The sequence below is a fragment of the Centrocercus urophasianus genome, unplaced genomic scaffold, assembly GCF_019232065.1.
Source record: "Centrocercus urophasianus isolate 14NV4802_14NV808 unplaced genomic scaffold, USGS_Curo_1.0 seq_25, whole genome shotgun sequence".
NCBI classification, from domain to species: Eukaryota; Metazoa; Chordata; class Aves; order Galliformes; family Phasianidae; genus Centrocercus; species Centrocercus urophasianus.
Genome location: NW_024884811.1, coordinates 15,032,721 through 15,052,925, shown reverse-complemented (window position 1 = coordinate 15,052,925; position 20,205 = coordinate 15,032,721). Strand labels below are relative to the sequence as shown.

Sequence of the window (20,205 nt, the reverse complement as noted above, 5' to 3'; positions counted from 1 at the left end):
TTTCTTTCTTTTCTTTCTTTTCTTTCTTTTCTTTCTTTCCTTTCTTTCCTTTCTTTCCTTTCTTTCCTTTCTTTCCTTTCTTTCCTTCTTTCTTTTTCTTTCTTTTTCTTTCTTTTCAGAATCAGTGCTGTGCATTCTTTTGCTCTTGTCGAATAAAAACAACAAACACAACAATATGCCAGTGCAGCTGGAAACTTAATACTTAAATACAGCCTGATCTTAAAGCGCTTACTGGACAGATGGCTAATTTTACTGGTCTGACCTTGTCTCTTAGGGATCTAGTCCCATGATCCTTGGTTGTCATAATAGCCACAATTAACTACTTAAGAAAATTAGGTGGAAGGTAGTTGTCAATGACATGATTAGCAGCTTGTATTAAAGTACTGGGCTTGTGAAGCTGGGCATGGAAAAGTGTAAACTATATTTAAAGACTTTTAAATAATTTAAAAATTGTTTTTATACTAACATACTAGTCCAACTTGCACAGTTGAATAGTACTAGTGGAAACGTAGTCCTATGCATTAAACTGTTTTAGAGCTTGGAAACAAATTACTTATGGTTTTGTGGAGGAGATTAATTTAACACACTGACATTGTGTGTATCTTACTTTTGTTAGCTCCGTGTATATATGTTACTTAATGTGTACAGATTGATTCAATCATTTTTTTTCTATTTCTTTTTCCATGTAAGAAGTAACCAGTTTTATCTGGAAACAGTTTTTTTCAGAATGTAAACTGTAAATGTGTAAACATCTGAAAATCCTCTTGTAGCAAGATTTGAAGAGGAAAGCCTTCCAGAGTGCAGCAGTACTCCATCTGCATCCTCCCACGGGCTGTTGGACGTATAGGATTCCTTGAGCCCTGCAGCTGGGTTGCATTATTATTGACGCACTGAGCACATGTGTATCAAGGTATCAAGGTATCTCACATCTCTATCTTGTTCCTGCTGCTGATCATATGCTGGATGGCTAAGTGCAAGACGGAGCTGTGATTTATTTGCACATCCCACAGCAGTGGATGAAGAAGAGATAAGATAAAAAGTTCTTTAAGTTTGGTGTGTTTCTTATTCAGCTTTCACTATGCCTTTTTAATCGTGGTGGAAGTGGGTCTTGTACAGGAGCAGAATCTGGGGTGGAAGCCAAAAGTCTCACTGAGAGATGCAATAAAACTGGTTCATCTTCAATAACGAGCTGGCCAGCAGTTCTCTTGTGTCAGAAGAGATAATCAAATACACTTCTATTTTTCCACATTTTTCATTCGGGACTCACCTTACAAAGGCCAATCTTTCAGAAAGCAGTAGTCAGAAATGTATTAGTGAAGTTAAAATACATAGCAACATTGCCACAAATGCAGTTTGTTAAACTTCAGGAAAAAAGCTGTTGTGCTCAAATTCATAACATCCTGGTGACTGTTAAACTCATTTGAGCGTTTATTTACAGTTACAAGATTCATTCACTGCAGACAAGGAAATGGGATGCCAGACACTTTGGGAAGGGCTTAAAACAAATCCTTAGACATCGTGTGATGAATAGCGTAGTTGGGAGCAGATTAGGTGGGGATTCTCTAAATCTTGTTCTCCCTGAAGCTGGCACTTGTGCTGTTTTTTTTTTTTTGGTTTTTCGGGTTTTTTGTTTGTTTGCTTGTTTGTTTGTTTTCTTTTGATTTTGCTTTCTGCAACAGTTTCTTGCTACTTCTGCTTCAAGAATCGGTCAACTTGGACTGGAAAGACTGCTGGTCTGCAGTGTGTAACACTGCTATTGATATAAACAAATCATTGGATTTTAATAGTTGTATGATTTTAGGGAATTATAGCAGGAAAAAAATGGTAGCTGATTTCCCGTGGATATTCATGGCATGAACTTGTTGCACTATGCCGTGACTTTATTTTGTTGGTATCATGGGGTAAAATTCAAAAGCCCCATAAAATATTTAACTTGAGTTGGACTGCATGGAGAAAATCAGATATTATTTTCTGATGCTTTGGGATTTATTATTATTATTATTACATTTATTGATGAGTCTAAACAAAGAACTGGGCTAAAAATTTCCTATATTGTGTCAATTTCCCATAATGGTAGATGTCACTGACTAGCTCTGCGAATGCAGAAGATGCAGGTGTGTTAAAATCTGAAGGAGACTGTACAAGATTGTGATATTTCATATCAGGGTCAGATTTTCAAAAGAGCCTAGCTCACAGGTCAGCACTACAGTAAATGACTTTTTTTTCCAAAGGACTTGACCTGCAGTAGTAGAATTATTTAGACAATCTGGCTATAATAAAAGCTGCTGGATGTGGAACACTTCTGAAAATCTAGACCTGTTTAGATATCAAAATAGGTCAAGGTACCTTGACAATCCAGTCTACATATGTGGAAAATGCAGCTACCTTTGGGAAAAGTTTCTGTTTTGTTGATTTAATTATTACAAATTTTGGAGAAACATTAGAATGAATTTTAAGTCACTGTCTTAAGAAATCTTGCCTGTAAAGGATAAGGTTGAACTGGTGCTGAATAGAAAACCTATCCAAGAAGAGAAATAAGGATAAAGTAAGTTGATGCCTGTTGCCAGGGCTGCATTGCTGGCAGAGATGGTTCATATCTGTGAGCTGAAACTAATGAAGAAGTTGTGAACAATGTATCTGGTGGGAGATTAATATCACTCTTTTATTGTTTCTGACATAGGTCAAAGCATGTGGTATCAGAATATACTGTTCAGTGTCTTGAACATCAATAAATTTAAAGAAGGAGTAATTATGTATGGATTTGTTGGTTGTTTACTGTGTTTGGGTGCAACTTATGTCACAACACCGTAGGGCATTTTTGGATTGGATTTGTGTTGTAGTGCTAGGGCTCATATTCTGGTAATTGCTCCTGCCTTTGATCAGTATCGCTGACACCTCGTGCACGTGTTTCTTTGGGAGCTACTAGATTTCCTTAATACCCTGTGGAGAAGAAAATATAATTTTAGCAGGGAATGCACAGAATTATTTCACTTCAGATGTTTCTTGATATCTCACTATTAGTAGCTCATTCTGAAGTACGTCATGGAGTCCTCAGTACAGAAGACATGGACCTGTTGGAGTGCATCCAGAGGAGGGCCACAAAAATGATCCAAGGGATGAAACACCTCTCCTATGAGGACAGCCTGAGGAAACGGGCTGTTCAGCCTGGAGAAAAGAAAGCTCTAGGAAGACATGAGAGTAGCCTTTCAGTATCTAAAGGGCAGGCAGGAAGAAGGAAAAAGACAGACTGTTTGGCAGAATGTGTTGTGACAGGACAATGGGAAGTGGTTCCAAACTAAAAGAGGGGAGATTTAAATAATATGTAAATAAAAAGTTTTTGCAGTAAGAGTAATGAAGCACTGGAATTGGTTGCCCAAAGAGGTGGTGGATGCCCTGTCCCTGAAACTGAATGTCAGGTGTATAGGGCTCTGAGCACCCTGATCTAGCTGTAGGTGTCCCTGTTCATTTCAGGGGAGTAGGACTAGGATACCTTTAAGTGTCTTTTCCAACTCAAACAATTCTATGATTCCATGATTTTATTCATCACATGTTTTCTGTTCTGTCCATCCTGAAATCGCTGTCTTCATCTGTAAAAGTAAACTTTTCAGTGAATGAGTGCTTCCAAAACTACTGTACCACCTTCCACCAGTGTTGAGAAAGGCAAAATTAGACAACAGAGTGCTAACAGTGGGTGAAATTATAGCTGTATAAGAGGTTGGTTTTCCCAGTGATTCTTTGTAGAAGAGTAGTGATGTTGGAGTTAAGGCATTAGGACGAGCCTTGGGAAATCATCCTGTCCTGAGGCTGTCAGAGATTTGCTTTGAGAGTTTGCCAGTCATTCTCAGCAGGCTTCCCATTTTAAAAAATGGAGAGGTTTTGCACTTTTATTCTTCTCCAGTCATGCCACATAAGATTGTAAGAGGACTAGGAGCATAGCTGAACCCCCTTTTTAGTCAAGGCTGATAGGCTTTACCTTATTGTGTATGTTACCTTATATGTATGTTAGTGACTCCCTGTCTTCTAGAGTGCCTTGCGGAAAAAAGCTCTTTTTTTTCTGGAGAATTCTTAAGGTTAAATGTAATGGCAAGACTTCTGAATACTTGTCATCTCAGAGATTCTGAGGATCAGAAGAACATCCTGTTTTAATACAGAAGATTTCAGTGTATGAGATCTCTTCAGTGCTCCACAAACTAATCAGTTAGCTGAGGGTACACCTGGGAGTTTCTCATTTCTCAGATTGAACATCTCAGTGCTCAACCTTACATCTGTTTGACTTGAGTTAGACCAGATTGATCTGGTTAATAATTTGTTTATTTCATGCACTAATAAATGTACAGTTTCAGCACGTATTTGTAGTGAATGTGCAGCAATGATCTGTGATCATGTAATAAAAGACTTTCTAAACAACAGGCATGCAGGAGACTAAGCTGACTGTGATCCTGAATCAAATTTCCTATTTTATTTATTTTGTTCTATGCAAACAAATGACTTATTTGGGAGAAAGCAAACAAAAACAAAAAACTATTCTTCACAGTTAATTTCAACTGAAAGGAAATACTTATGGCTAAGAACATGGAAGGGTTGATTTCTTTTTATTTTTAATTTTCAACAATACTTGCATGTAAAACCCAAATTAATTCTTTCGTATAAAACAAAGCCTTCATAACTTATAGCTGTGAACATCCAGGCCACAAGAAAAGAAAATGAAAGTTATTTTTTCAGACTTTTCAGAGCTTCTGAGCTGAGAACAAGCACAGCAGAATTCATCTTTGAGAGTAACTACTTCAGAAGAGCATAAGCCTCTGAAGATTGGAGGCTTAGGGGGAAAGCTACCTCAAACCAGTTACCTAACTCAAACCAGCTAATGATGCAGTGATCCATAAAACCCTGCAGGTGAGAAGTGTGTAGTCAGGTTCACACCAGCTCTTCTACTGAATGCTCTGTAATCAGATGTAGGAGCAAGGGCTGCCCATGAGGAGCGTTCTTGAAGATTTTGGCTTCAAATTAAAGAGAAATATATGCAGTATTGTCCCAGGGAACATTTTATCCAACAGGAAGAATACAGTTATTAGGCTGTGGTAGAAGCCATTTCTTCTGTTAGTGTCTTGATGGACATTTAATTGCATAGTCAAAAGATATTGGCTTTGTTTCCTCAAAAAGATCTTTCATTCAACCATTGCAAAAAGTTATCCCAAAAAACATTTGGACCTAGAAGAGAAGAACCATGTCAAGTTGTTACTGAGTTCTGGCTTTATGTGATCCACATATCAAGTATTTCCAGGCTTTCAACTTACCTTGTTGTTAATACACTCTTTTTAAGTAGTGCTGGTAAAAATCATATTACAAGGAACAGTTCTAAAATGGGACACTGAGCGGTTTTGAGTTTTCCAGTGTGTGCAGATGATAATCAGGCTGGTATAGCTGACAGAGAGACATCTCCAAGATGGAAGGATCCCAAGCTAAATTGTCCTTCACACTTCTCTTGATTTTTAAAATCATTAAAATTATTGACACCTACAAAAATGATGGTTCAAATATCAATGTCTGTGCACATTTGGAACTTACAGTACAGTTCAAAATGAATATGTTGCAGATGTTGAACATGCTACTTTCAAATACAGAAATTATTCCAATTCTTCTAACATGTCTGAAGAATTGTTATGAGTGTAAGGTTTTAACCAAAGTAAGTTTTGAGTTTCTGAGCTCAAGAATCTTGAAGTCATAAGGGCAAAGACTATAGAGAATCTCACATAAGTTAAATTCTTACATTCATGAGAAATTTCAACAAGATCATTTTAAGAAAAAAAGATATGAGCAAAATATATAAACCTGCAAGTGATTGAACTTCTTCTTGTACTGGGGAGCCCAGAACTGGACACAGTACTCCAGATGTGGCCTCACCAGGGCAGAGCAGAAAGGGAAGATAACCACCCTTGACCTGCTGGCCACACTCTTTTTATGTCCCCAGGATATCATTCACCTTCTTCACCACAAGGGCACACTGCTGGCCCATTGCCAACCTGTTGTCCACCAGAACACCCAGGTCCTTCTCCACAAAGGTTCTCTCCAGCAGGTTCTCCTCTGACCTGTACTGATGCATGCAGCTATAATTATCCCACAGTCATTTACTGTTCCCATATGGAGTTGGTCTCTCTCCTTACACTGGGATAAATTTCCATGTCTCAGTGTCTCAGTCTTAGTGCAGCAAAGGTTGTCTCTTGACAGTCAACCTTGCTGCTTTCACATCCCAGTTCTTGTATACTAGCTCTTCTAATATACAGTTGATGTACAGCTGTATCCTCTGCTGTATTAGTGCAGAGATTCAGGTTTAAAAATACGTTTCTGTTTCTGTCACTTATAGCATGCAAGTAATTTCCTTTGTGTTTTGTTGTTGTTTTTGTTTTTTATTGATGTTAATAGTTTATGGAAAGACTTGATGTCTGCAGAAGATAGTGAAATTTTCCTGATTCTTATAGAGAAACTGATCTGGAGAAGAAATGGCTGCTTCTTGAGAAGATGCCAGATTTTCTCCCTGACCCGGCCTCCAGTAGTCTGCAATAAAATGGCATTTGCAATTGAGCTGATTTCTTAAGTCCGTTCTGCACCTTGAGCCATCTGCAGCAAGACATGCACCAGCACTGAGGAAAGCAGTGAGTGGCAGTGTGGGTGACTCCCTGATACGGGACACAGAAGCCTCAACTTCCAACATGAGTTGAAGCCCCTATCTAGGGGCCTCTGCTCTTTGTTGGGAACTCAGATAGAGGACTTTGTGAAGAGAGCAGGCTTGGACTATTACTGCTTGCTGCTTTTGCAGTGAGAATGCGTAGGGAGACCTTGGACATGCCAAGTATGACTACCTGGCTACAGTGTGAGGCCCAAGCTGGCCTTTGGTGGTTCTGCTGATAAAAGAGATGGTTTTGAGGAGGATTCAGTGTACTAATATGTTTTTGCATAGCTGGGGTCAATATCACAGATTTTCCTTTTATAGTCAGACCTTCTTTGGGGTTTGAGGATTACTAGGATTACATGGGATCCACCTATGTAAGGCAAAATATCACTGTCAGCCATTCCACTGTCCTCATTCATAGAGCTTTAAACTAGAAATGTCAGGGACAGAAAGGTGTGTCCCAGAGCCAAGTGAGTTAACAAGGGTTAGGCTGGCATTTAAGTAAACATGGGATCCTACAACCAGAGAATAGGGTGGGAATGGATGCTGCATTTTGGGAAAGCGAACTTTCAGCTCAGAATGATTCCACGTGATACAGCCCTAGAGGGGACATAGGTCCAGGGGAAATGGTTGGTTTTCGAACTGAAGAATGATCCATCTTGTCATGCAGAAAGTCTGTCAAAAGCACCAAGATTCTTGCATGCGTACACAGGGAACTCCTGATGAAGTTCATACATGCGTACAAAAGGAGGAAGCAGAGGCAGGCATCCCAGAAAGAATACAATGTCTGGGCATGTAACATTGTGGTTAGAAAAACCAAAGCCCACTTGAATGGAATCTGGTGAGGTTTTGAAGGGCAGCAAGAAGGGTTCCTGCAGTTGCTCCAGCAGAAAATAAGAGTAGGAAAAAAGTGGATGGAAGGACACCCAGAGACAAAGAGCATGCAAAGGCTGAGCCACTCAGTGCTTTCTTCATCTCAGTTCTTATTAACAAGTCCAACTGTTTAACGTTCACATTAATGCCCTAGATGGTGGGACAGAGTGCAACCCCCACAAATTTGCTGAAGACACAAAACTTGGAGGAGTTGTCTGATAAATCAGAGGGTTGTAGCTGCCATACAGAACAGATGTAAACAGGCTGGAAGTATGCTCTGACAGAATGCTCGTGGAGTTCATTGAAGGGAAATGCAAAGTCCTACAACCTCATGCAGCAGTATATATGGTGGCCAGCTAGCTGGTGGATGTGCCCTGTCCCCATCCTGAACATTTGCTGTTTGTCGCATGATCAACTTTGTGTTCTTTATAATTTAATTTTTGTGTATGTGTGTACAGTATGCATCTATGAGATTTAGGTTTTTCTATCTGACATATTTCCATTTTTCCATAAGCTCTCCTTGAATTTTGTTTCTGGTAGAAAGTGAACTATTTATTCAAGAGTTTGGCTTTGTAGTTGGTTTCAAAAGAAATTGGAAAGAGAAATTTGTCCTAGATAAAGAGATTAAGACGCATCAATGAGAACATTTTTCAAGTTGCATGAACATTTTACCATGTAAATGGTAATTGGAAATAGTAAGTTTTGGATAGCAAACTCCTGAAAAATATTCCTTTAAGTGTTACTCATTGATGAGAAAAGCAAATTTTCATGGACTATATGAAATATGAAAAGCATTTTCATAGACTATATGTAACATAGCTGCGTTTTTTATAATTAATATAGTCTTTGTTATGCAATTGTTCTATACATTTTATCCATGTTATAGCTACTCAGAAAATGTGGAAGGTTGACTTTATCCTCACATCATTTCGTTTCAGAACAGTATTACCTGCCTTAGTGCAGTTTATTTTCACTGGGAATTCCTAAGAGTCAGCTAAGGGCTTTAAGCTGTGTGATCAGCTTTATTCATGTTCTCTGATTTCTGCTTTCAATAGTGTTTGGAGGACCATGTGTCTCAGTGCAGAACTGTTCATAAACAGGAAGAAAATGTCTTCAGTATTATGTTATGATCAGATTGAATATTGTCAGTGTGGGTGATTTCATCATGGTGTATACTGTGGGAAACTTTCATTATAATATAAAATCAAAGAATAACTGTAGGAGAGGCAGTCTGGTCAATTTAGGTGCATAATGCATTCTGTAACTTTAGTATGAAGTAGTTTTATTGCTCTGGAACGGGCTGCCCAGGTGGTGGAGTCACCATCCCTGGAGGTGTTCATGAAACATTGAGTGTGGTACTTGGGGAAGTGAGTTAGTGGGCAATATCGGTGGAAGGTGGACAGTAGGAATAGATGATCTTGGAGATTTTTTCCAACCCTCACGATTCTATAATTCCATGATTCTATGATCCTAACCAAATTACTAAATTTTCTGTGTGTTTAGTCAGTAGTAGCCACCTATGGAGAGGTTTCCAGTGCCTATAACTTGTACTTTCTATGTCTTGAAGCAGAACATCTTGGAAACAGGCCACTTCCCACCTGCTTTCTCCTCCCAGGTCCTGTCCGTGCCATCCTGCCACTTTTCCAGTTTTGTCTCTGGAGCTCATCCTATGTTTATGTTCCTTCATTCCTCAGATACTTTGCCAACAAGAGAACTGAGAATAGCCATTATTTTTTTGATAAGCAAGTAGCTTGAATTCTTTTAGGTGACATATGAGACAGCACAGAAGGTAAGAGAGCTGCCCTATATAGATGGCAGGGCAGGAGGAGGCAGCCAGCTACTGCTTGGTCTCTGTGGTAGATATGGCAACAACTCTTGATGACAATTTTTCTTGTCTGTGGAGTTTCCTTTGGTTTGTCCCATTCAGGCAGCACATCTGAAGATTTCCCTGTCTGTAGCTTTTCATGAAGGCAGGACAGAAGCTAAACCTTTGCTCAGAGATAGTGCTCATCCTACTTCTAATAGGAAGGAAGGAATTCCCCCAGTGCAGTTCTGGTGCACGACTATCCGTTGGGTAGATATTTTCTTTTTCTAGTTCTTAAACAATTCTTTAAAAAGTCAGCTTCTGCTTCTCCTTCTCTCATTTGGAAGTGACTGTACCATGCAGAGCCACTGGCAGCAGAACCCAGCTGGAGGAATGCAAGCAGCGGAGCTTCCACATTTCAGCCCTCCCCTTCCTGCAGTGCCACCACAGGAAAAGTCATGATGAAGCTGTCAGTGACCTTGTGCCTGCTTGTTTTTAGTGGGATTCCCTTAAGTTTCTAGCTTTGTTTCCTTCATTGCTTTTCCCAGGGCTATAAATACTCCAATGGCCATTACCTAAAATGTACTTGGGACAGATAGCAGATGATACTGGCTGCAGCAGAAAAATGTCACATGGGTCAAAGCCTTCCATTATGGTGGTGCTACTGTTTCCTCTTGGCTTGTTAAGTATTTTGAAAGGATGGATCAAAAATGTGTTCATCACTGCAACACATGAACCACCACGCTGCTTCTGTAGGGCAGTAGTGGCACGGTCTTGGCAGTAGTGCTGGTTGTGCTGATGTGCAGGTGACCCAGTGAATCTGCTCTTGTTGGGACCCAGTGGATCAGCAGCAGAGTAAGGAAATGCACCATGTTGCAATCTGGGATGTGTCAGGGTTATGGCTGGGAGAGGAACCAGCAGCTCTCTGCTCTGACCTATGCCCCATGCAGCATCCATCTCCTGTGCTTCTCTTCAGTAGGTGACTTGTGCAGAGCACTGACTACCAAAATTTCTCAGTTTTTTTAAGTTTTCTATATTGGTGCTGCTACTAAGTGTACCACAAGCAGGATCAGGAAAGACTGCCTGAGAATTCCCTGTTTCAGTCGTCATCTTCTGTAATTATTGTGGTTGGGAGGTTCTTGTTTTCTTTTGTACCCAGTGGTGGGAAACAAAAAATGCTTCAAAGAGATAGAAAGATGGCATGTTTTTTTCATTTATGATTTCCTGATGTTCTTTGGTTCATCATGCTGTCTTCATGCTGCTGTAGTATTTACATAACCCAGTCCAATCTATAAAAAGGAGATTAATGAAAAAAGGCCCTTTGGATGCTTATTGCTTTACACATGGGAATTTCACCATTATTTCAGCGAGAGAATTTATTTTGACACTAGGAATAGATATAATTTTTTTCTCAAAAACGTTAGTGTGATAAAATATCATTTTAACAAAATTCTTTTTTTTTTTGACAAATTAATGAAGTAAATTAAATAATGTTTGGCTCAAAAGAAGTCCAAAGTTATTTTTCTTTTTAGAGATGATCTTTTCTGAGAACTTTATTGCAGAATTCACTGGAATTGTTTTGCATGATTTTTTGTTCCTGTTCCCTTATTTCATGATGTTAGAGACAGATAGCATTTCAATGGCAAATTTCTCATTTCATGGGACACGAAAAGACAGAGACACATCAACAGAGAAGATAGAATCCTTCAGTTAGTAGCTCTTAGTACTTACCCACAGAGATTTAAAAATAAAACAATGAAAATTTCAGCTCATTTTGTTGACCTCTGAAGATTATAATTTTCAGAAGATCAAACTACTAAAGATGAAATGATCTGTTTTTGCTCTAAAGTGAATTATCAAAGTACTGCATGTGAATTGTGTTTTTACATTATTTGATGTTGTGAGGATCTGTGACTAATGGCATGATTTGAAACAGCATAAATGGTTAAAATGGAAAGAGAAAATCAAATATAATATACTAAAATGCTAAGCAAAAATATTGTAACCTTGATCTTTCCAGATATTCCATGCATGAATATTTTAAAAAAATACTGTTGTCAATCAGTCTAAATTTTCAGTCTCATTCAGAATGAAAATAAAATTTGAAATTTCCATTAAAATCCAACAAAGTTTATTCAACTTACCTGAAACACCTTGGTTTTGAAGGTTGTTTTTTCCATATATATTTTTTTTCACTAACTGTTCATCCCTCTGGTAAGAGTTGGGGGTCACCTCAGAGCTGAGAGGAACTTGTCTGTGTTCACACTAGCAGTTTTCCCTCAGTAGCTGGAGAATGTCTGCATAAGAGCTGTCTCATTGGGCTGGAACATTGTGTGAGTAATTTAAAATCTTCCCATTATCTACACAAACTGATTTTGTTTAAAATCACAGTGGTGGTGAAATCTCTGTGGGCAGACTCAGGATAAGGAGGGGCATCTCAAGACACTGTATTTTGCTGCTTGGCACAGATTGGAGAGTATTCCCAGCAGGCACTTCACTGGTGATCTCACAGTGATGGTGTAGAGGAATTTGATGTCTGGGCAGAGGCTGTTGCGTGGCATTTATCTTCCAGGGGAGAGGAAAGTGGTGCTGGGCACATCATTCTCTCACATCTTTCTGCTTACCTGCAGGCAGCACCATCTGAAGCCCATCAGAGTCCCAGTTCTCACTCAGGACAGGTGAGAGAGAGCAAGAGCACAATGCCATACCTAGGAATCTGCCAACTCTTTGAATAGATATTGACTGTACTGGAAGAGTTTCTACTAGCAGTAAAGCAGGGTGAGCTGAAATGAGGGCTGAGGCAGCAGGAGCAACAACAGAAATATTAACTCTATAGTTGGGATAATGATGTCCTTTTTTGACCATTTTTAATTAGTTTCTTTTGTGAAGAATAAAACTTAAATTAAATTAACTCCAGCTGAGAGAGAGGATTGTGTATTCTTTAGGTCAAGTGAACAGCTTGTTTTGTGACTTCTTCACTGTTTTGGCAGCTTTTGCATATATTTGCAAGTACAGAACCAAAGAAGTGTATAAACAAGAAAATAAATAGCTTTAAGGAGAGAATTAAATGTGACACTGCCCATTCAACATTGTTCTGTCACTGGTTTCATCAAAGCATTTTGGGCAATATCAAACTTTCTGTACCTCCTTGGTTGGAAAGGAGAATACCTGTATTAACACAGAGTGTGTTTCTTTTTATTTTTATATAAATTGATTCCTTGTTCTTTATCAAAGCTATCTTGTGCATAGACAAAATCTTACTGCAGAGGAGCTTTGCAGGTGGAACCACCACAGTCACAAGTGCTCATCTTCCTGGTGGGCTTCAGCTACACAGACATCTGCTGGAAAAGTAGTATGGTGAGCTGTAGGGAGTCCTGGAATTCACTGAGGATAACTTCTTTGAGCCAAGTAATAGATGGCCCCACCAGGGGAGATACAATACATTGCTCACCAATGCAAATGAAGTGATTGGTGACATTAGGAGTGAAGGCTGTCTGAGCGATCATACTGTGGTGGAGTTCATGCTCCTGAGGGATACTGAAATAGGCAAAGAGTAAAATTAGGATGCTAAATTTTAGGGAAACTAACTTCCAGCTTTTCAAGGAGTTAGGCAACAAAACACTCTGGGAAACTGTCCTCATGGGTCAGAGTGCAGAGCAGAATTAGCAGATTTTTAAGGAAGCTTTACTCGGTGCACAAAAGCTCTCAATCCCCAGATATAGCAAGTCAGGAAAGAAAGGCAAGAGTCTGACATGGCCGAACTGGGACCTGGTGGTCAAACTGCAGAGCAAGAAGAAAATACATGGTGGAAGCAGGAGCACGTACCATAAGAGGAGCATAGGGAAGTTGTTTGGCTATGTAGGGATGGGCAAGCCAGGGCCCAGCTTGAACTGAACTTGGCATGGAATGCCAAGATAAACAAGAAGGGCTTTTAGAGGTACTCAACCAGAAAGGGAAAGCCGAAGAGTGTTACCTCCACTTGAGAATAACACAGGCAGTCTGCCCGAGGAACCTGAACATCCACAACTCTATGGGTCCTGATGAGGTGCATCCCAGAGTTCTGAGGTAACTGGCTGATGTACTTGTGAAGCCATTCTCAGTAATATTTGAAAAGTCATGGCAATCAGGTGAAATCCCTGTTGACTGGAAAAAAGGCAACATGACACACATTTTAAAGAAGGGTAAAAAGGATTATCCTGTCCCTCTGCTCTGCGCTGGTGAAACCTTACCTGGAGTACTGCCTCCAGATGTGAAGTCCTCAGAACAGGACTGAGTTGATCTGTTGGAGCACATCCAGCACATCCAGAGGAGGGCCTCAAAAATGTTCTAAGGAATGGAACACCTCTCCTACAAGGACCAGCTGTGAGAGCTGGAGCTGTTCAGCCTGGAAAAGAGAAGGCTCTGGACAGATGTGAGAGCAGTCTTTCAGTATCTGAAGGGGAGCTACAGAAATGAAGGGGACACTCTTTAGTAGAGCTGTGGAGAAAGGACACGGGGAAGTGGTTTCAAACCTAAAGAGAAGTGACTGGTTGGATATTAGGAAGAAGTTTTTTACAGTGAGGGTAAGAAGAGGCACTGGAACAGGTTGCCCAGAGATGTGGTGGAAGCTCTGTAACTATGGGCACTCAAGTTTTGACCATGTTCTGAGCAAGTTGATCTGTTTGTGGATGTCTCTGCTCATTGCAGGGAAGTTGGACTAAATTATCTTTGAAGACCCCTTCCAACTTTAAGAATTCTATGATCAAGTCTTCTGTCTGGGAAGAGCTGAGGCACATAGTCTTGTAAAAGGAGCAGGAGAAGGGGAAGCAGTAAACATTTATGCTTTGGCTTGGAAGTGTCCGAAGTGTATTTTATTATCTAAGCAGGACCCCTGTACTAAAAAGCCATAAATGTTCAGATCAGTTTTAACATAATTTTTAGTGCACCTACTACACAATGTCCTGTAACATCTTGCATGCGTTTATCTCAAAATGATCTGATAGTAAAGCAGTGCTGCTTTAAAAAAGCATCAGTTGTGATCAGTTGACAATCTGCTTTGATAAAATGCTGCAGTATGACTGTTTGGAAGCTGTGACATCTTCTGCATCTCTGTGACATAAGCATTGCTTGTGTCCGTCCTGCGGCTCCTCTGTGATGGTTATGAACGATAGTTACAGTCCAAAAATGGACAATTCTTTGCTTTCTGATGGGTTGTGTGAAATTTGGAATCTGGCAGTCAAGAAGCACCTCTGAGTCCCCAGATACCTATCAACAAGCTGCAAGGTCTGCAGGGTGGCTGTGGAAAACCGTGGTGACAGCTGTTCAGCATGAGATACTTCTCTTTGCGTTGCTGGGGTTCTTTTCTTGGCTTCGTGTGGTCAGGAACAGCTCGATGCCAGGTAGGATGGTCCCACATATCTGAATGTTTTTACAGACATGGTTAATGGCTGTAGTGGTGGTGGATTGTTGGTTGGACTAGATGACCTTGGGGGTCTTTTCCAACCTTAATAATTCTGTGATTCTGCTATTCTATAATCGTTGTTCAGCATAGGCTGGGGCCGCTCGTTGGGAAGTGCTGGGCTCTGAAGGCATTGGTATTTGGTTCCTGAACACACTTTTCTGCAGGTCTATAGTGCTAGAGAAATTCTTTTATGGAGAATTAAGCAAAGAAAGTGGAAGTATTAACTTCTGCAGCCCCTTGCTCTCGTTTTCTCTGTCGTAAGTTAGGACTCAGTCCTTCAGTGGCAGTTTACACACCAGTATAACTGAGATCAGTATTTGGCACTCTGTGTCTCTTTCATCATCTGCAAACTGGAGATAATAGTGTTTGGTAGGTTTGGGTGAATAATTCATGGCAGGTCTTTATTAGCGGGTGTTGCTTGTCTGTGCTTGCAGAGAGTCTGCACATCAACTGCATTTTTTTCAAATGTATTTGTTATTCCAAATTATTCACCAAACACTTTTTAATATTTTATTAATATATTAATGTAATTAATATATTCTATTAACTATTAATATAATTTTATGGGCCTATAGTGTGTTTAGAACATTAATTTGAAGCTTGCCTTGTTTGAGTATTTGTCATTGTTGGTTAAAATTTGTTATTTCAGCAACTGTGCCTCCTGTACAAACTTGTCTGACTGACAGGAAATACAAAGAAGGCATGAATATGTTGGAGTTATGGGGTTGTTGTTGTTTCCCTTTATTATTGTTTCAGCTCTAACATCAATCTACCTCAGAGAGTATAGTGAAGAATCAAGAGATAATTCTTAATGTGCAGTGCTGCCTTACAGTGCTATTGTTTCTAAGACAGAGGCTCTTGTCTTTTATAAGTGCCTCTGAGGGCAGGAGGTAAGCAAAAAGAGGTGGCAGACACTGATGTGTTCAGAGCTACCAAGAAAGGTAGAGATGTACGAGACTGAGTCTAGGCTAATAAAGTAGATGAGGGCTCAGAGAGCAAGTAGCATACCAAGACTTGACTGATGTATATGGCTGAACTTCTTTCCTTCCCAGAATATGTACACGCTGGCTTATGAAAATGGTCTGTGATTTGTGCTGTTCTCCAAACCATCTCACGCTTTTCCCTAGGAGCCTGGACTTGTGCCAGACACTGTACAGGCCATTAAAACATATGAATGTATCACAGAATCACAGAATCACCTCTAAGATCATCTGTCCAGGCCATCAACACTGTGCTCAATAACTTTGTCCCTCTGTGCCACATCTACAGATTTCTTGGACACCTACAAGGATGGTGACTCCACCAGTTTCCCTGGGCAGCCTGTCCAATCTATTGTTAGTGTCCTGGGTAGTTCTTAGCATCTCAGGAGCAAGCTTAAAAGCCTGTGGGTTGCTTGGCTCCACTGCCCAAAGTGCTGACTGTGTTTGTTTGTTCAGGACGTGCTCTGTTCCACATCCATTCCCTGTAAGCTGGGGAAGGAAGACATTGGCCATGTCCCTGGAGAGTTACTGAGGGAGGCTGCAGCTCTGAGTTTTGCTGCTTGGGAAATGGGAAGTGCTGGGACAGAGATCAGAGTTCTGACTGGAGGCTTGGATCTGTGGAGTAAGATCCTGCTAGTGTGGACTGCAGCTGTTTTGAATGATTCCACTAGTTCTGCTTAGATCATCACAGTGAAAAAGGACAATTAGTGTAGGCAGAGTGCTAAGAATGTTTCCCCACTTTATCGTACAAGTGGAACACTGCTCTAATACATCCACAAGAACTTCTCCATGATGGTGTTCAAGGCCAGGTTGGATGGGATCCTGGGTAGAGTGATCTAGTGGCTGGTGGTTCTGCCCACAGCAGAGGTTTGGAACTAGATGGCCTTTAATGTTCCTTCCAACTTAAATCATTCTTGTAGATGCTAAAGAGCATTTTCGTTTTCAGGATTTATTGAGAAGCAAGATCCTTAGGTGCGTAGGAGATGTAAGCCAGTAACATACAACTGGCTTGTGCCTTTTCCTGAAGCTGTATGTTTGTTCATTTGTTTGGTTGGTATTTCTTTTCCTGTATAGCTTCAATAGTAAAAGAAAATTTCTTGGTGTGGTCCCAGTGTAGAAGTTCTTGTGCAGTTTTGCCCAGGACATAACCACCGGGAGTCCTTGGGATTTATTTTCCACTAAGAATACCTAAAGCTTCGGGTGTGAGGAATGAACAGAGAAAGAAGGATGGCTCTCTTAAGCTTCATTTATAGTTATCCTTTCATGATTGTACCAACACTGTCTTGGATTTTTTTGCTGGAGAAAAGTAACTTGGTAACTTGAAAGTTATGGGTAACTTGAAAGTAATGGGGAACTTGAAAACAATGAGCTTTTGATGTTAACCAAATATTAACCTGGTCGTACTTGTTCATTCAGGCTAGAACTGTAAAACAGCTTTTCATATCAAGGGAAAATAGTGAGTCAGCATGAAAAGGGCAAGACTATCAGGTCTACTTTTGGTTTAACTTCTCAGGTACTGATGTTGATTGATACTCTGCAGAGATTGTAAGCTGCTATGTTTTGTATTCTAGTTCAAATCAAATATGTTGGTGGGAATGACAAATCAGTTGTAGGCTTGCTTCCCATCTAAAAATTGCCTTTACAATAGCTTGATTGTTCTTGATTTTTTATCAGAATTAGTGGGGAAAAAAAGATCCCCTTTAATTACAGTTTGTTTAAGTAAGGGCATACAAAAACATAGGTAAAGTAAAAACCATTGCCTATGAAAACATGGAGCTGCCATTAAAACATCTAAAACATTAAAATTTAAATCAATTCTCTGTTGCAGCTGTTTGTTTCATGAGTTTGGTTTCAAGCCCACGAATGATAGCAGTTGGGACAGTTTGTGTTAAAATCCTTGATCCTGGTAACACATTGCATGCACTGTACAATTCTCATTGTCAACAAGCTCTGGCTGGGAGGTTGCTGCCTTAGATCACAAGATGAGTGTTATGGCGGCTTCCAAACAAATGTCTGTATCTCATCAGCCAGGAAAGGTATCCTGCTGCTGCTGCTTTCTCTGGGACATTTTAGGATTTTTTGTTTTTTGGTGTGCCCTGCTCCATGTTTGCAGCACCCTCATAATTTGCTCTGTCCACACTGAACTGAGATGTCCCCGGCCTGATGAGAAATAGGAGAGTTTCTCCTCAAAGCTGCTCTTAGTGATCGTGTGCTTTTATTTATTTTTCTTTAAAGCTAATTATCTTCAGTTAATTGATAAGAGTTTTTGACAGTTCCACCAAAGAAACTGTATGTATTTGAAAACTGGGAACTTCTAGTTCTAGCCTTGGTCCCCTGTGTAGCAGGGTGAGGTTTGTGTTGCGCCACATATGCTCTGGCTGCAGAGCAGACAGCCATCTCTGCCTGTCCCTTTCTCAGGCAGCAAATGCAGGCATTTATGTGTTACTAGAGAAATGTATCTCAGGGTTTTCTGATCTTCCAGTGTTTTCTTTAAAGCAGCCGAATTTGCCAGTGTACTGAAAGGCCAAAGCGTGCAAAGGAAAGAGAAGGATATGGAGAGGTCCTGTGAAGATCAGGATAGCCATATGACAATATTGAGAGGTTCAAGAGGAGCAAACCAACCACTATAGCTTAGGGACTGGGAGGAACTGAGGGCATATTTGTGCTTTTCTTATAAACTTAGCTTCTTGCTTAAGCAATTGGCTTTCCCATCTGTAGCTGATGACTGAGGGACTGAGGCATCAGAGGTTGGTAGTCATCAGGAGATTTCTTGATGGCCCATAAGGAAGGTTTCTCAGCCTGTGCTAAAACAGCAAAGGGCTGAGGATGGGGCATGGTTTGGTCTTGGTTCAGTTTTCCCCGTACTAGAACATGTGGGAATATGAGGCCTGGTGGATGAGGTGTCCACAAGATGTTCTGAGGTGAGAAAAGATGCTTAGTACAAACAGGGGATGTCCTCCCCCCTCCTCAATCCTCTCATTCCTTGCTGCCTTGGGGCAATGGAAAGGGTGCACCCTGTCAGAAGGCCTTCTAGTACTTAAGGGGAGCTTATAAACAGGAGGGAGACTGACTTTTTATACAGACACATAGTGACATGACAAGGGGCAATGTTTTTAAACTAAAAGAAGGGATATCAATGTTGGATGTTACAAGGAGCTTCTTTACTCAGAGGGCGGTGAGGCGCTGGCACTGCTGCCCAGAGAGCTGAAGTGCCCAACGCCTGGAAGTGCTCAAGGGCGGGTTGGATGGGGCCATGGGCAGCCTGAGCTGGTGGGGGCAGCCAGCACACAGCAAGGGGATGGAACTGGGTGGACTCTACTATCCTTTCCAACCCAAACCATTCTGAGATTCTGTGACTCCATGATTATGTGATTCTGTGACACACAAAGAGCAGTTCATGTCTAGCAGTTTTTAAAGAAGGCAGCACATGACTCTTTATGAATAGTTGATGCCAGGTGATCGTTTTTCTGCCTTATGGATTCTTACATAATGTCTTTTCGTTTTCAGCAGATAGACTGGGACCTCCTCTAGACATACTGCTGGATTCGCTGAACTGCACAGCTTTCAGTGTGCAATGGAGGATGCCAAAGCAGCACGCAAGCACCATCACAGGATATACAGTAAGTGATCCCTTATGCTGTTAGCAGAGAGCAGCCTCAAAACTGCACATGCACAGCAGAGCAAAGCATGACAGCCTGCTCTCCAAAAATAATGCTATTGCCAGGAAGGTGTTCAGGGAACGGGTGACTGATGGAACTGTAACTTTAAGAAACAGGCAGTTTGCATGTTCAAAGGGAGCTATGATGGGAATTTGGGTTGGCTGCCAGCGGATTATACTGGGTATAGATTGCTTTCCTTTAGTGGCTTCCATGAAAGCATCTCGATGCTCTCTGCAGCTGATAAAGCAATGAAGTACAGCAGAGCAGGTCGATACTACGCTGTGCAAATGAAAGGAGGTCTGTGGTGATTTTAGGACTGCTTGGATCCATAGGTTTGTACCTCCAGCCTGAGCAGTACTTTAGCAGCACTCACTATTCCAGAATCTGTCTCTTTGCCTCTTTACCTCTTTACCCTTCTCTCTCAGAGAAGCTGTTGGTTTTCCTGTTTCAGCCAGCAGTTCTGGAGCTTTCAGACCCTTTCCCAGTTCCCCTCTGCACACTGAGCAGTAACAGAGTGGCTAGCCTAAACTGGGCACTATTTGAAAGTGCAAACAGAAAACAATGGGCACAAATTGCCATTCGTTTTCTCAACAAAAAAGAGGTTCATTGGATTTTCCTTCAATTGCTATTCCAGGGCAATGAAACTCAGTAGCCAAACAGATGTTAATCAGAGAGGAATTAGTATGAAAAAGATTGGAACTTTTTTTGTTTGTTTGTTTTGTCAGTGAAGAGATTCAGATTTTTCAGTAAAAGTGAACAGAACACAATACTCAGTTTTACAC

The 20,205-nt window shown here is 40.7% G+C and overlaps 1 protein-coding gene across 1 annotated transcript in view; it reads left to right on the top strand.

Moving 5' to 3' along the window:
- EGFLAM (EGF like, fibronectin type III and laminin G domains) overlaps window positions 1-20,205 on the top strand; it is a 75,010-nt gene that overhangs the window by 1,195 nt on the left and 53,610 nt on the right. Inside the window, exon 2 of the mRNA XM_042826003.1 lies at window positions 19,275-19,384. Coding sequence (XP_042681937.1) covers window positions 19,275-19,384 — 110 coding nt within the window. The remainder of the gene's footprint in view (window positions 1-19,274; window positions 19,385-20,205) is intronic.